The 13,568-nt window shown below is 39.6% G+C and overlaps 2 protein-coding genes across 6 annotated transcripts in view; one reads left to right on the forward strand and one right to left on the reverse strand.

Annotated features, from left to right (window-relative positions):
* LOC111266773 (uncharacterized) overlaps nt 1-4,184 on the reverse strand; it is a 17,954-nt gene extending 13,770 nt beyond the window's left edge. For 2 of the 5 annotated variants that reach the window (XM_022844524.1, XM_022844527.1), the window contains exons 1-2: nt 3,850-3,934; nt 3,194-3,386 (exon numbers count right to left, since the gene is read on the reverse strand). The gene's annotated coding sequence lies outside the window, so the exon portion shown is untranslated. The other 3 variants (XM_022844525.2, XM_022844526.2, XM_022844528.2) reach the window with 3 other exon arrangements.
* Nucleotides 4,185-4,288: 104 nt separating this feature from the next.
* Nucleotides 4,289-7,958, forward strand: mRpS18B (mitochondrial ribosomal protein S18B). Its single transcript, XM_022844529.2, has 6 exons — nt 4,289-4,527; nt 5,697-5,801; nt 6,296-6,451; nt 6,687-6,834; nt 7,309-7,368; nt 7,803-7,958. The coding sequence occupies exons 1-6, from the start codon at nt 4,366-4,368 to the stop codon at nt 7,892-7,894; spliced, it is 723 nt and encodes a 240-aa protein (XP_022700264.1). The 5' UTR covers nt 4,289-4,365; the 3' UTR covers nt 7,895-7,958.
* The last annotated feature ends 5,610 nt before the right edge of the window (nt 7,959-13,568 follow it).

Genomic DNA, 13,568 nt, shown 5'->3' on the forward strand with positions numbered 1-13,568 from the left:
ATATACACAGAAACAAAAGTAATCAAGAGTGATTAACTCTGGTTAATGTAAGAAAAGTCCGGTCCCGCTTATGTTCGCAGTTTACACTGCTCTAAACTTTACTTACAATTTTCCGTTCTATTGCACTAAAGCTACGCTTAACCACTATCATTTTCTCCACATCAGCAAAGACATCTCAATTTGTGTTCCACTGTCTTTCTTTAGATCCCGTTTTTAATCGGGGTCGGTCCATAAATGACGTAACGCCATATTACTATTTGTCCTCCTGTGAGAAACTATCGCCTAGGCTTAACATGAACACTACAGGATGGCGATCGTCATGATCTTGTTTCGTTCCAACTATTTTCTCTATAGCGCGCAACAATCCCGAGCCATAAGAACCTACCAACTGTGAGGATGTAAAGGCGGTTCGCCTGGCTAAACGACGCCACTGCAAACCCAACCTATATAGAGGAGCCCGACAGGCACTGGCCCTTGGCTAAACGTCCAACAAAGCCCTGCCCAACAAATACTTCATAGCCACACAACGACAATCGAATAGACGGCCATCTAACAGCCAAGATGGCTTTTGCCTCGGAGATGATTGGCAATAGCTGCGGTGGCGGCCGCGGCCACTGCGTCAGCCATAACGTGCGTAGTGCTCGCGTTGTAAAGCCGTAGTCGGTGGCAGTAGCAGCAGCTCTACCACAAGCGCACAGGGCCAAACAGCGCCGCCTGGCCTCACTTCGTTGGCTTCTGTTCTATGCAGCTTTCGTCTGTGCTGCAGACACACGCGCGCACGCACGCACACACACACACACAGACACACTCACACACACAGGCGCACAATGTCGATGGCCGAGTTGCGTGTTTGTGGCCGCGCATGCGCACCAATTGCTACATGTCATCTCGGCTTATGGCTGTTCTTGCTGGCGCTGCTTCTGAAACTATGGCTACAGCATGCCGCCCAGCCAGATAGGCAGGCAGGCAGGCACCCAGGCAAGCCAGCAGGCGAACAAGCGAGCAAACATACCAGGGTCGCAGCCAGGCGGCGATATCACCCAGAACCTACCCCACCATCACGAATATACCGCGGTTCTACACGAGAACCAACGACAGCCACACGATTGAAAGGACTAAGCCTCAGCCATCCATCCACCCCGCCAGCTAAACTGACAGGGAGTAGTCGCACGTGCACCAATAGCGCGTTGCCAGCCGCGTAGCTTTGATAATAATGATCGAAAGTTAAAAAAAAAAAACTGCAGAAAGGATGGAAGGGGAGCCAGGCGAAACAGCCCAACACGGTGTAGCGGTCTGTCTGTGCTGCTTGCCATACATAAGAATCTCACGAAAATTTTAATGACGTTGCTCTTTGCTACGCAAAAAAAGGTAACCAACGCGTTAAATATACCTGGCATTTTTGTATTCGTTGATGTCTATTTTTTTTCCAATATGCCGACTTAAAAGAGCAGGTTTAAGTTGTTAGATGTAACTAGAATAAATCGATGAAAATGCACTGCTGAGATGAACGTATTACCACACTCACCGAGACAGTCACATCCGTGTTTTCACGCTCAAAGTTCGTAGCGTGCAATTTAACGATTGAACCACTTGGGACGACCTATTTAGGTATAGGCTCGATTAGCGGCTATTATATATGAAGAAACAATATGGGCCACAGCAGCAGAAACAGCATTTCACCTGTTGTTATCATTCCGCATACTAAGCAGCTTGGCAATTCTATGCAATTCGAATTGTTTGTTGTTCCCCTTTTTTTAATTGAGAGTACATCTCTTATGTAAAATTTTCTTAATAAAACCACCTGTACATAAATCAATACGGATAAAACTCGATGCCATAGCTGCATTTCAATATATTATATGAGCAATAGGTTACCGTACATTTTTACGCAGTTAGTGCCACAAGTTTTCCTTTGAACACAACGTCGTCTTCGGCAGCTTTACTGTCGCTATTTGTGCCCCATCATTGAAGCGATTTTTTTTGTAATTGCATTTACAGAAGAGGGAATGGGAGAGAATTACAGTTTCTGTTGACATACGTGACACAATGACCGAGTAGTAATAGTATTAATACTGATAATCCGTGGCTAATCGACAGCAACAACATGAAGATCAGCAATGGCACAGTTGTAAACGACTAATCAACCATACGGTATGGGAAGAAGTGACTTTGCCGTGTTTTTTACGTCGCCATCATCTCACCATAGCAACGAACGGCCGGCCTATTATAGCAAACAGCAGCGAGTATTGAGTACAGCAGTATTGAAAACTGCAGTCATCCTCTCGGCGACGGCAGCACACACGTTTCCGAAAAGACAATCACAGCGTTCAATATCATCAACAACAACAACAACAACTGAAATTAACAGGGCAATAGTAGAAACACTGTTCCAAACGAAGCTAAAGGGGAGGGCAGAAGGTTGATAGGGGTAAGCGCGACAAAAATTCACTCATGTATAAACATCCATCCATATGAACATTATCCATTGAGTATTGCGTGGGCCGTGATTGCGGCTCCCTGAGCAGCGCAAAGATTGAAGACGATGAATCTTCGCTTTCTGACTGCCTGTGCCTTTTCCTAAGGTTCGGCAGGTTGTCCGATGTGGTTGCTTGCAGCAGTTGCGATAGATGCTACTACCGCCTTGAGCAGCGGCAGCAGCACAAGTAGATCGGCAGACATAATTTTAACGATGATGCTGCTGCTGCTGCTGCTACTGCTGCTGCTGCTAATGGCTAGCGGGTTCTCGCTTTGCTGGTTTGAACTGAGGACTAGGGGGTCGATGACAAAAACATGGCGATGTACCATTGGTAACACCTGTATAACGATAATACGGCGTTACTAGATGTCAGCTGATTTCATTATTTATCACCAGCGAAACAGACCGACGTGGCAACGATTGTATTCCCCACAACCTCACTTTTCTAGCAAACAACCAACGATCGAACGAACGGGCAATTATTGTGAAGAGGCTTAAAATAGGCCCAGCATAGAGCTAAGCCACACTGGCTGGCTGGGCGGCATGTCGCCGGATTTTCGCCATCCGTTGATACGAGCGAGCTTGTCGCGGGACAGGCTCGTCGTCTATTCGTTTGATGGACGAATCACGCGACGCTGCGATACAGACTCCGACTTGACGAAACGAGGATAGAAACAGAAGAGAACCGGGGGTTAACCGAGACAGATTCATCCGTACCTAAATTTGTGCTTAATTTTTCCGACAACTCTCGGAGGAGGAGGGGGAAGAGTTCGCTGATGTTTAACTTCTCGAAAAAATATCTTCGGTATAAATCCTGCTGTCAATCAATTTTCTTATTAAGGATCAACAGCCAGGATTGTAGCCTTCCGCAGTCGAGGTGTTGAGCCGCGATGGGTCGTAAACGCCAAACCTGAAATGCAGTAGAAGATGAAACGCACTTCCGTTAGCCACCGCTATCCATACGCGGGGCGTTGCATGCAGACAACACTATTACACAAGCATGTAACGACTCGCCGCTTAAGTCGTATCTCATTCATCATCATCACGACCAACTGCAGCTAAGTGACCATCATATTTCTTATACAGGACCTATGCGATCGACAATCCAACGTAAGCGTTACACGACAATTGGACCCTTATCAGTGTCTGTCTGTCTGTCTGCCTATGCCTCTTTGTATAATGAGGACTCCTGTTAGTTTTCGATTGTGAGTTATCGAAGCTACGGCGACCTTTCGAGGTTTAGACTTCGAAAATCGATAATACTACATTGTACTTGGTGCGACACTTTCTTTTGGCATAAAACGTTTGTACGCCTAACGAAAAACACAACAGAACAAAATGAAACATGACGGTCACGTAACATATTAACATACTGTGAGTCAACGCATACGCCCTACAGCAGGACACGGTGGAATTTCTCGATACGTAAAACGCCAAAAAACAGGCAGTGAAGTTGCACCTACCGTTGCTGGAAAGCATCTGAGAGCTGATTCGCTGCGCAGATCTACGCGTTCAGAGGGAGAGGGTGAGATTACCGGTTGTGAACCGGTATTCTTTGTACTGCAGTATTATTGAGCCGTTTAATATTGTCAGTTTCTTGGACATTATTCAAATGCTGAGGTGGGCAACCCAGGTCAAAGTAAATCAAACACAAACGATTACCAAACGTATTTTATATCTAATACGTTTCATCGGTCGCCAATGTCGATCATGCATCCATCTGGTGAAAACGAACAATCGAAAATGGGCTTTGCTCGTTCTTGGCGCATGGATGCATTGCCAGCCCCGGCAACGAATTGCATTCGCTCGGTTGAGACGAAACCACCACAGTGCAGAGGGCCGAGTCATGCGATTTGGCGCGAGATTTAAATATCAAAATAGACAAAAAGATGGCGCTGCCCACACGGTTATTTGTTCGGACGATTCTTGGCCAAAAACTAACTCTTCTAAATAGTGTGCGGCAACGGTTAACTTTCCCGACGGTTGTTTCAGGTAGCGCTAATGTCGGAGATGCGGTCAGACGTGCAATTCAGAGCAGGGCTTTCACAATGGTACGCGATGTTAAGTAATGTTGTGTGTTGATCGGTTCAACTTTCTTCCCCCTATCAGCTAGCTGTTATTGCTGAACAGAAAATTTGCCTCTCTTTTTTTCTCTTTGTCCTGAAAAATCTATGGTATTTCAGAACACCAACGATCCTGACGTTTTCTTCGCGCAATGTAAAAACTGATCCCACAAAATGGTGCTATCCATTGTAAACTGGTTGCACTTTGAAGCTGGTCGATACGTCTTTCATTTTTAGCTTAATCAAAAAGCGCGCATAAGAGTTGTAGATTTATGTGAAATATATCACCCGATTTGGCTGTTTTTTTATCTGCTTCGAAGTGGTTGCTTGACAAGAGAATCTTGCATTGTTCTCGATATTATTGCCGGGCTAAAAATATGTTTCATTTCGTTCTGCTCAAATCCCGAAATATCTATAGTGTTTCATCAGTCCAATGTTGACCATACATCCATTTGTTGAAAATGAGCAGCAATAGAGAACAGAAGAAAGTAACAATTAATTAAGAAGCCGGGACTGTAACCTATAACCAAACATCTGTCAAATACACATATTCACATATTTGGAAAAATTAAACAACATCGAATGGTCATCAAGACGAACAAATTGTGCCACTTAGGCACTGTTATTATTTATCTATCTGATTATAGAAAAAGTAAAAATGTTTATCAATGCTGATTCTCGTTAGTGATTATTAATCCACACGCTAATGCAAAGCAAAGTGACCATACGGCTCATACAATAAACAAAGTCATTTTGGATCGGCCAGCAAACTCTTGAAGAAAGTAGTCGCCTGTCGATTATTGAAATGGAACATTTGTTACGTGATTACGTGCTACGAATTATGTGACATCAAAAAATAGTCGCGTATTTTTATTATACCTACAGAACCCCCATAACATTGAATTCCAGGGAATATTTACAATATGTTACACCTCTAACAAGCCTTTCGTCGATTTTACAATATGGTTGCATATAGTAGATGATTGTATCCAAGTATCAACAATTTATTTAATATTCACTTTTGTGACATAAATGGTTACGGGCTAAGAGATAAAGAATCATATATTTCTCACACAGTTTATATAGGTATAAATTGTATAACCATATTACCAATTAACAGGCTTTTTGTTTAAATTATAATTGCGTTTTTATTCTAGCGTTTATTCTCGACCACAAATGGCTCATCATGTGAGCATCGAGAAACCTCGAGCGATACTGAAGGCGAGGATAAGAAGTCACCAACGATCAAATTAAGATCCAGGGTAAGTACTTTATGATTCCCATATCAGATACAAATTGATATTTCTGGGATATCAGAGTATCGAATTAGCTAATTCAGCTATAGAAATTTTTTTTTCCCGATTGTTTGCCGTTTATATACTGCTCGCAACAATACTTGTCGACCTATTTTCTTAATAACTTAAGAGCAAAAACCATTGGTACAATGAATCAAATCTGACAAAAAATGATTAAAGGATAACTTAAGAGAAACATTTCTTCTATTATCTGCTTAAATACTTTTAATTAAGCAATTTATACTGGGAACTCGATAAAATTGTTGGGCAAAAACGGCATTAATTGTACTCCTGAACGGTCATAATTTAGAGATATTCAATGAAGTTAGGCTACCTATATACAGCATGTATGTTTTAAGTATTAAATATTTTGCTATAATTATGTAGTCAGTTCGGCCGTTCATGCCACATACAAGCGTTAGTATTGAAGCTGGAAGGATATTTAATGGGCGACGTTTCAGAACAAACCGTATACTTTTCACCCGGTGGAGGTAAGCATCCGTTACATGGAGAGTCCGCAGTACTCAGAAGTCTATGGAAACGATCCCGTATGGACAAACTACCGCAGAAATTTCAAAGGACAATACGCACCTCCGAAAACTCGCCGCAGTTGCATTGTAAGTTTTATCTCTAATATGTACTATATATATGCATGTTGTTGAAAAGGTTTGGTACTCATTCCCTGATCATACGGAAAGGTCCTAATAGCCTAAAATAGTCATATATATATGTTCAATTTTCCACAGTAGTTTTATTTACACAGGAGCTGGTAGTTTCAATCCTGAATCTGACCGATTGAGCACTGCAACTTCAGAGATCTCGCTGGACGAATGATTTATTATGACATTTCAGATATTTGCGCCGGACCCATACACTAATACTGGCAACCCATGTCCGATCTGCAGAGATGAGTACCTTGTTGTACACTATGAAAATACCAAACTTCTCAAGCAATTCATTTCTCCCTACACCGGAGTTGTCTTGGAGCCGAAAAGGACTGGTAAACATAATCCTCAGCTATGATCTTAAAATAAATTACTACTGATTTATTTGTTGCGGTAGGTCTATCCTAATCGCGAAATCGAAGGCTGCCAGTTCAAGCCTGGCTATACCACGCCATAGTTTAAAGCGATGTTAAACTTCAAGAACTTTTGTAGCTCAGTGATAAACTGCTATGATAGGACGTACCTTTTATCGAACAGAGCAAACAAAACACTTGAAACACGTCCTTTAAAATGAGCAGAAAAATGTGTCTGCAACAAATTAATGCAGTGAAGATCTCCGGTGACTAAAAATAACCTATTTAGGTCGTGGACTAATGACTAACTATGTTACTGGTATCTCTGAGCTTGAGGACGCATACTTAGATGATATATATATAATTGTTTATTATTGTGTGATATTTATATATATTTTATATAATATGGCTAGTATCATCTATCTTCATATTTTACTATTTCCTAATTAATCACAGGAGTGTGCCGCCGAGTTCAGTTTAACCTGGAATTGGAAATAATGAAAGCGTATGATCTTGGTAAGGAGACTAATTTTAATTTGTCATAATTAAAATTGAGAGAAATCTGTACTTCAGTAAATGCTTGTGTAAATCTAATACCACGGCGCGTAGATACGGTGAAATTCTTTCTAATTCAAGTAAAAGGCACAATGTCAACATTCTCGGCGCAAGGACACAGCTGGTCACTCAGCGCGGATAATGTTTAAAGCTACCAGTTAACCTGTTTCAAATATGTAGCAAAGAAAAGCGTTTTCCTTGTTTGACTGTAATCATTTACAACACTGATCAGTTTCATAACATATGCATATTTAACGCGCGTTCCTGCGCTATAATTCAACTTTAGTCAAGTGAAGTTTACATGACTATATTAGGGCCACGCTTTGACAGGATTGAAGATTAGATTCAGACTTAGCGACTGACTAACAATTTGTTTGTATTTTTGCACACTGAAGGTCTGATTGAATTCGATGTTCCGTTCCGGGCTTTCGATTATAGCAAGTACTACCCACAACTTAAAGAGGGATTAGAAGCTCAAATCATCTGAGCGTGTTGTTAGTTTCGAAATTGTTTCATGGCTCAATTAATAAACTGCTTTTAGTGTACATAGATGTCGCGAATTATTCATTTAATAAAGTTTATTCCCTTGCTTGTAGATGGTTCTTTAGGAATTATCAGGACATGAATACTAAATATAGTTGGTATTTGGCGCCATTCATATATTAATGAAGGTCATTTAAGTTGTATATGGCTAAGGTCGATATAATTGTACGTTCATTGGTAACGTCACGAAGATGTTCATTTTTCTCGTTTTGAAATAGATGGACCTAGCTTCCTCTCTCTCAAATCAATTATGAGACAATATAAATTTGTCCGCGATGAAGTCTAAGAGAGTTCGTAGTGTCCCAAAAGTTGTGTTATACTACTAACAATGACGCATTGGGGGGAGAATGGATTACCACTGATATGTGAATTTGTATCAAGGGGCTATGTTTTTTTTAGATCAAATTATTACTACAGAGTATAAAACACGTATCATTAAATGAAGGAACAGTTCTAAGTTCTTGGAGTCATTTTATGGTTGCCGATTTAGCAAGACTTTCGTTAGCGCTTTTTAATAATGATATTCGGTGTAGGTACATTCCAACGACGCTAACATTGAGGTGAACGAAATTATTTGGATATTCACCAATATCCAGATGATGTCCTCTGTTTGTAATCACTGATTTATACTGGAGAGAAATCTGCAAACAGAGCTGCAAAGCGGCACGATATCATTTGATTTAATCAAGATTTAATTAATCAAACCTTTTTTAGAGAAGCAGGTCTATCTAAGAACTTGTCCAGCTGTTTTATTCAGCACAAGGAGCTAAGTCGGATAGATAATCAGAATTATTGTACATGGCTAAGTTGGTTATTTTTGCACCGTTTAGGCTTGTCAGAGCACTTCTTCGAGCTTCATGTTTATTATATCGATGATGCATATTATACGCTGCTATAAAAATACTTTCATTAAATATGTAAAGACTTTCTGACGTTTTATGACGTAACAGATCTCGATAATGGACCGCCATATTGCAGTTGGCCTATCAAGGGAGCGGTAGATCCTTAAAATTGACATGTAATTACAACACCTGTGTAATATATTATCAGAAGCATTATATATATATATATACTAAAAGGGTTATGCCTACTCGGTATAACCACCTGTCACCGCAATTATAATTACAACTCAGAACTTAAACTTCGCTCGCCAGTCATTTTAAAAATATTTCTTCCTATTCAAATATAACTTTTTAATAGTAAGCCTGCCTCCTCGTAGATATAATATCGTGTAGTTTAAATACGCTACATGCCAGAAATTCAGTTTTGGCTTGTTGTTTGACAAAATTTTCAAAAATGCAAAAACTTAAAATGGCTGGAAAGTTTAGGAATGTAAAACACAACAAGTGCCAAAAAGACTAATTATTGGAGCCTCTCTGAACGATTCAAGTAGTAACAGATATTTTTCAAAATAACCGTCGATTTCACTGTGAAAGAAAAAATGGCTCCTTAAGCTGTTTTAATTAATTTTCAAGCCCTTTAAATTTAAGCGCTGTTAAAAATTTTCCAGTTTGTCTCACATAAATTTCCAGCAAGTTTTATGAAAACCCGTAAAAAAAACTGGCAAGAACGTAGACTGTCAAATTTTGAATATTTTGGAAACAAGTTTTTGATCACGGTGGAGTTTGTTTGGTCGACGAGATTGCATAATACCTAATTTTCACTTGCATTCTACAATCGAGGCGCAGAAATTTTGTCGTTTTTGTTCCAAAGAATTGGCTTTATTATTCTACCAAGTTTATATGTATATACATATATTATTCAGCGCGTATACAAAACAAGGCTTACGGTTGTATAAGATAAGCCTGCAAACGATAACTAACTTGCAGTCAGTACAAAAAGTTTATCTATCTCAAGCGTAGATATTTTATGATATGTAAACCTATTTTGTGCAAATTATGAACAAAATCTTTTTTTAAACTATGATTTAGCCATTTTCGTACCAACGACCTATTTAACCTTCCGATGGTTTCAGTAAATATCGAATAAGTAAAGTCCAGAATCGAGATTTGGAAATGAGAAATGGCTGGGCTAATCGTGCGAGTCAAAGGATGCCTGATGTAACCTATTCATGATGAACAAAGAATGCATGTTCTGAGAAGATAGTTTGCTTTTTTTAAGCCATAATAACACCGTATGAGGTCCACTAGCTAAGACTTACTATACTTCGAAGCTAAACAAAAAATAATTATTTATAAAAATACTGCACACCTTTTTTTGATTTCATGCTTCTATAATTATGATTGTATTTTGTCCTCTCTGTGCTATTACCTATTGTAACTAACGGTGGCAGGTTCGATTATCGAAGCTTTCGCGCTAAAAGCATTTGTTAGCTACACTTACGGCTTAATTTAAAGCTTAGCTCTGTTCACAAGATTCTGTTCTGCGATTCAAGAGAATTTTATCAACCCCAATGTGCTGCCAAAGCCAATCACTTATGTTTTAAATAAACCTATATTTAACTCGGCGATATCATACAAGATACGAGCTTATTTATGTTATTATATCTATTAATGTGCATTTGTTAAAGCCACTAATTTATGACTGTATATAATCATTGTATATAATAGTATAACGGATCCCCGACCTCTTTAACGACCTAAGCAATTAGTAGGTTATGAAGGAACGACTCAGACAAGATATCAAATGCATTTAAAGCTTGCATGTTTAGTATGATTTTCTGTGGCAATTTTAACGGCTTTTTTTTATCGAAATAGTGATAAAGCCGATAGGACATCGACAATTAGCCAGACGATGAGTCTGTGAAGGCCAGATTTACTTTAACAACAATTGAAGCTTGGTTTGATTAATTCAGTTCAGTTTTGCCCATTTCATGGAAACAAACAAACGACAAAACCTATAAAACAAAAAAGTAAATAATCAATTTCTTCAAGTCCTGTGGAGTAGGAACAATATTTCATGCAGATCGTGTTCAGTCGCTTTCAAATCCACAAGAATGAGCGTCCAGAGCAAATCCATATTTTGGGAGTATAAATAGACTTGAGCTGTTAAATAAAAGTGAATCTATTACATTAGACTATTTTCCATTGGGGTTTAAGCCCTAGGAATAGACTACGTTCTATTTTAAATATTACGTATCAAAGTATAATTACGATATATATATATATATATATATATATATATATATACACTGGGTACAACACACCGATAGATTATGCTATTAAATAAAAACCGGTTGTGTATGCCTCGATCGGAAAGTGGTGGCAAGTAACGTAACGCCTTCACTAACGGCCATTGTGTTTCAGATTTCATGTCCCATATCGCCGTTTTGGCATTCCATTATATGGCTGGCTTCCAGTACGAAACGAAGTCTTTCTATGCCCGTATTCAAACCCAAACCACAACGTGTCCCCAAGATTAGCAGGCAAATACGTCACCCACTAAGCTTCCGCGCAGACAAGTAATGGACGTAAGATACGAAAAACGTTTTCGATTGGACAGTTGTCCTGAAAATAGCGTTGATAAAGTGCGGTTTTTTTTAGATGATAGGAGAGAGCAGCGATTTCAACTCGGGTGCGTGTAGACCAGCAGTACCTTTGGAGTTTGCTGCAACGGGGTTTGGACCTGACTGTAGGCTCAATCCAACTTCGGTCAAGAAGATTCATTTTGAGAACGAGTTTTCGTTGGCCCTTGACAGCTTGTTCAGCGGTTCTTAACGAAGCTTGAACGTGTCTATCTGCTCGTATAGAGAATACTTGGTTAGAAATGATCTTCCTCGCTTTGTTTGATAGTGTTGATTTCGAGGCAAAACTAAGCGTACTAAATGACGTCGTTATAGATGAAATGAACTTCTCTGTGCCACCCGCTTGTTAGCAATACGTAGACAGTTCTAATTATGTCTATGTTAAAGCTTATCTTTATGCATATATATATATATATATAGCTCTATATATATATAGATATATAGCAACATATATGTGAACAACAGGTCTGAGCCAAATCCAAGTGAGATATTTTATGTATGCATATGGTAGCAATAGAAAGGTTCGGCCGCTGGTAATTGGTAACTGAATGGCCAGTGGAAGGGTATTATATACAAGTCGGCCGGAGCTTGAAATACATTTATCGAAATTGTATGATATATACATCTGTCTTCTGAAATTTTCTGGCAGACGGATATTATTCAATGGAATATTCTGCTGTGTTTGCATACATTTTTTCTAAATGCTTCAATAACATCATATCTGAAGTAAAATGGATTTCACCTAGAAAAAAACTAGGCATACTATTGGAACAGCATCTCGTGGAAACTTCTTCACTGGAAGCGTGGTATGTTTACTAAGTGCACACTGGCCGGCCTTAAACGTATATTGGATCTTCATCTGACAGCTGTAAACCGACTTGTCTATTTACTCAACCGTACTGTTTTTCGAGAAACGAAGGCGAGAGCTTGAGTTAAGAAAACTCAGGCCTATGTGCGGGTCCGACCAAGGTTAAGCGACATGAACCCAGCTTTCTATTACTTTCCAAACGATGCCGAATCCGAACAGGGAAGCAAATCGGTATGTCTGTTGTAAGGTGACACACGGATTTCATCATTGACACTCATCATACTGTCTGTACGACACTTGGTAACCTCGATTCTTGAGAAAATTGGCCCTGACAACTATGCAGCGGACCTTGTAGTTAGCATCAATCGAAGATGGCGATGCCCTTTTCCTTGATAGGATAGCGCGCTTGGAAATGATTTGCCATTTATTCATGTGTGCGAAAGTCCTGCTCGTGCAAAAGTCATCGTTTTACAGAAAGCTTTTAGTGAATCTTATGTACGCAATGGCATATCCGTACGATCTATTTGTTCGCAGTAGTTAAATTCTCCGTTATGTATTGCATCCTATCATTTTGCACGTAAGTGACGATAGCACAATTTGCTGACGTATTTAGTGGGGGGCATTTGTTCGTATTATAATATCTGAGGCTCAGCGATTCAATCTTTGGTCACAATAAGCAATCTAAGCATGTGTAAGCCCAATTTTGGAAAACTGTGTTTATCTTAGAATTGAATACTTATGCTATCACTACTATTAATGTCACCTGTTGGCAGGTTGTAGAGACACTTTAATTAGAGCAGCGGATTCGCTTTTCCTACCAACTGAGAAAGATATTTTTTAGGTAGTTTTATTTAATTCAAGCGGTGGTGTCGTTGAGGTTCATATTTACATTAGCCACCCGTAGCCGCCGGTTGCGCTTGAAAGTCATAATATGTAAAAGGCGCTTTAATAAGCAACCATATGTATTCATACATTAGATATTGATTGATTCTTGCCCAGCTCTAAACCAGCCCACATTACGATAGTTTGTACTCGTTAATAGAGATGACTGTTTTTGTTGTTGTTGTTTTTGTTATTTGCATGAACTCACACTTGTGTTCGTAACCGCCGATCAATGTTCTCGAATTTCCGATCCAGAGCGACGACAGTGGACCTCTGAAATAGGTATAGTGAATTACAATATGCCTTTCCGCCTTTTGTCCGAGCTTCCCTGAAATATTGGCTATTAAATTGAGTGAATCCTTCTAAAAAGAAGACGCCCTCCCTGTAAAGTGTAAACTAATACAGAGGCGCTGCAAATGAGCTGAATGTCTGAATTTCCGCATT

This window comes from Varroa jacobsoni, unplaced genomic scaffold (assembly GCF_002532875.2).
Source record: "Varroa jacobsoni isolate VJ856 unplaced genomic scaffold, vjacob_1.0 scaffold_1114, whole genome shotgun sequence".
Lineage (NCBI taxonomy): Eukaryota > Metazoa > Arthropoda > Arachnida > Mesostigmata > Varroidae > Varroa > Varroa jacobsoni.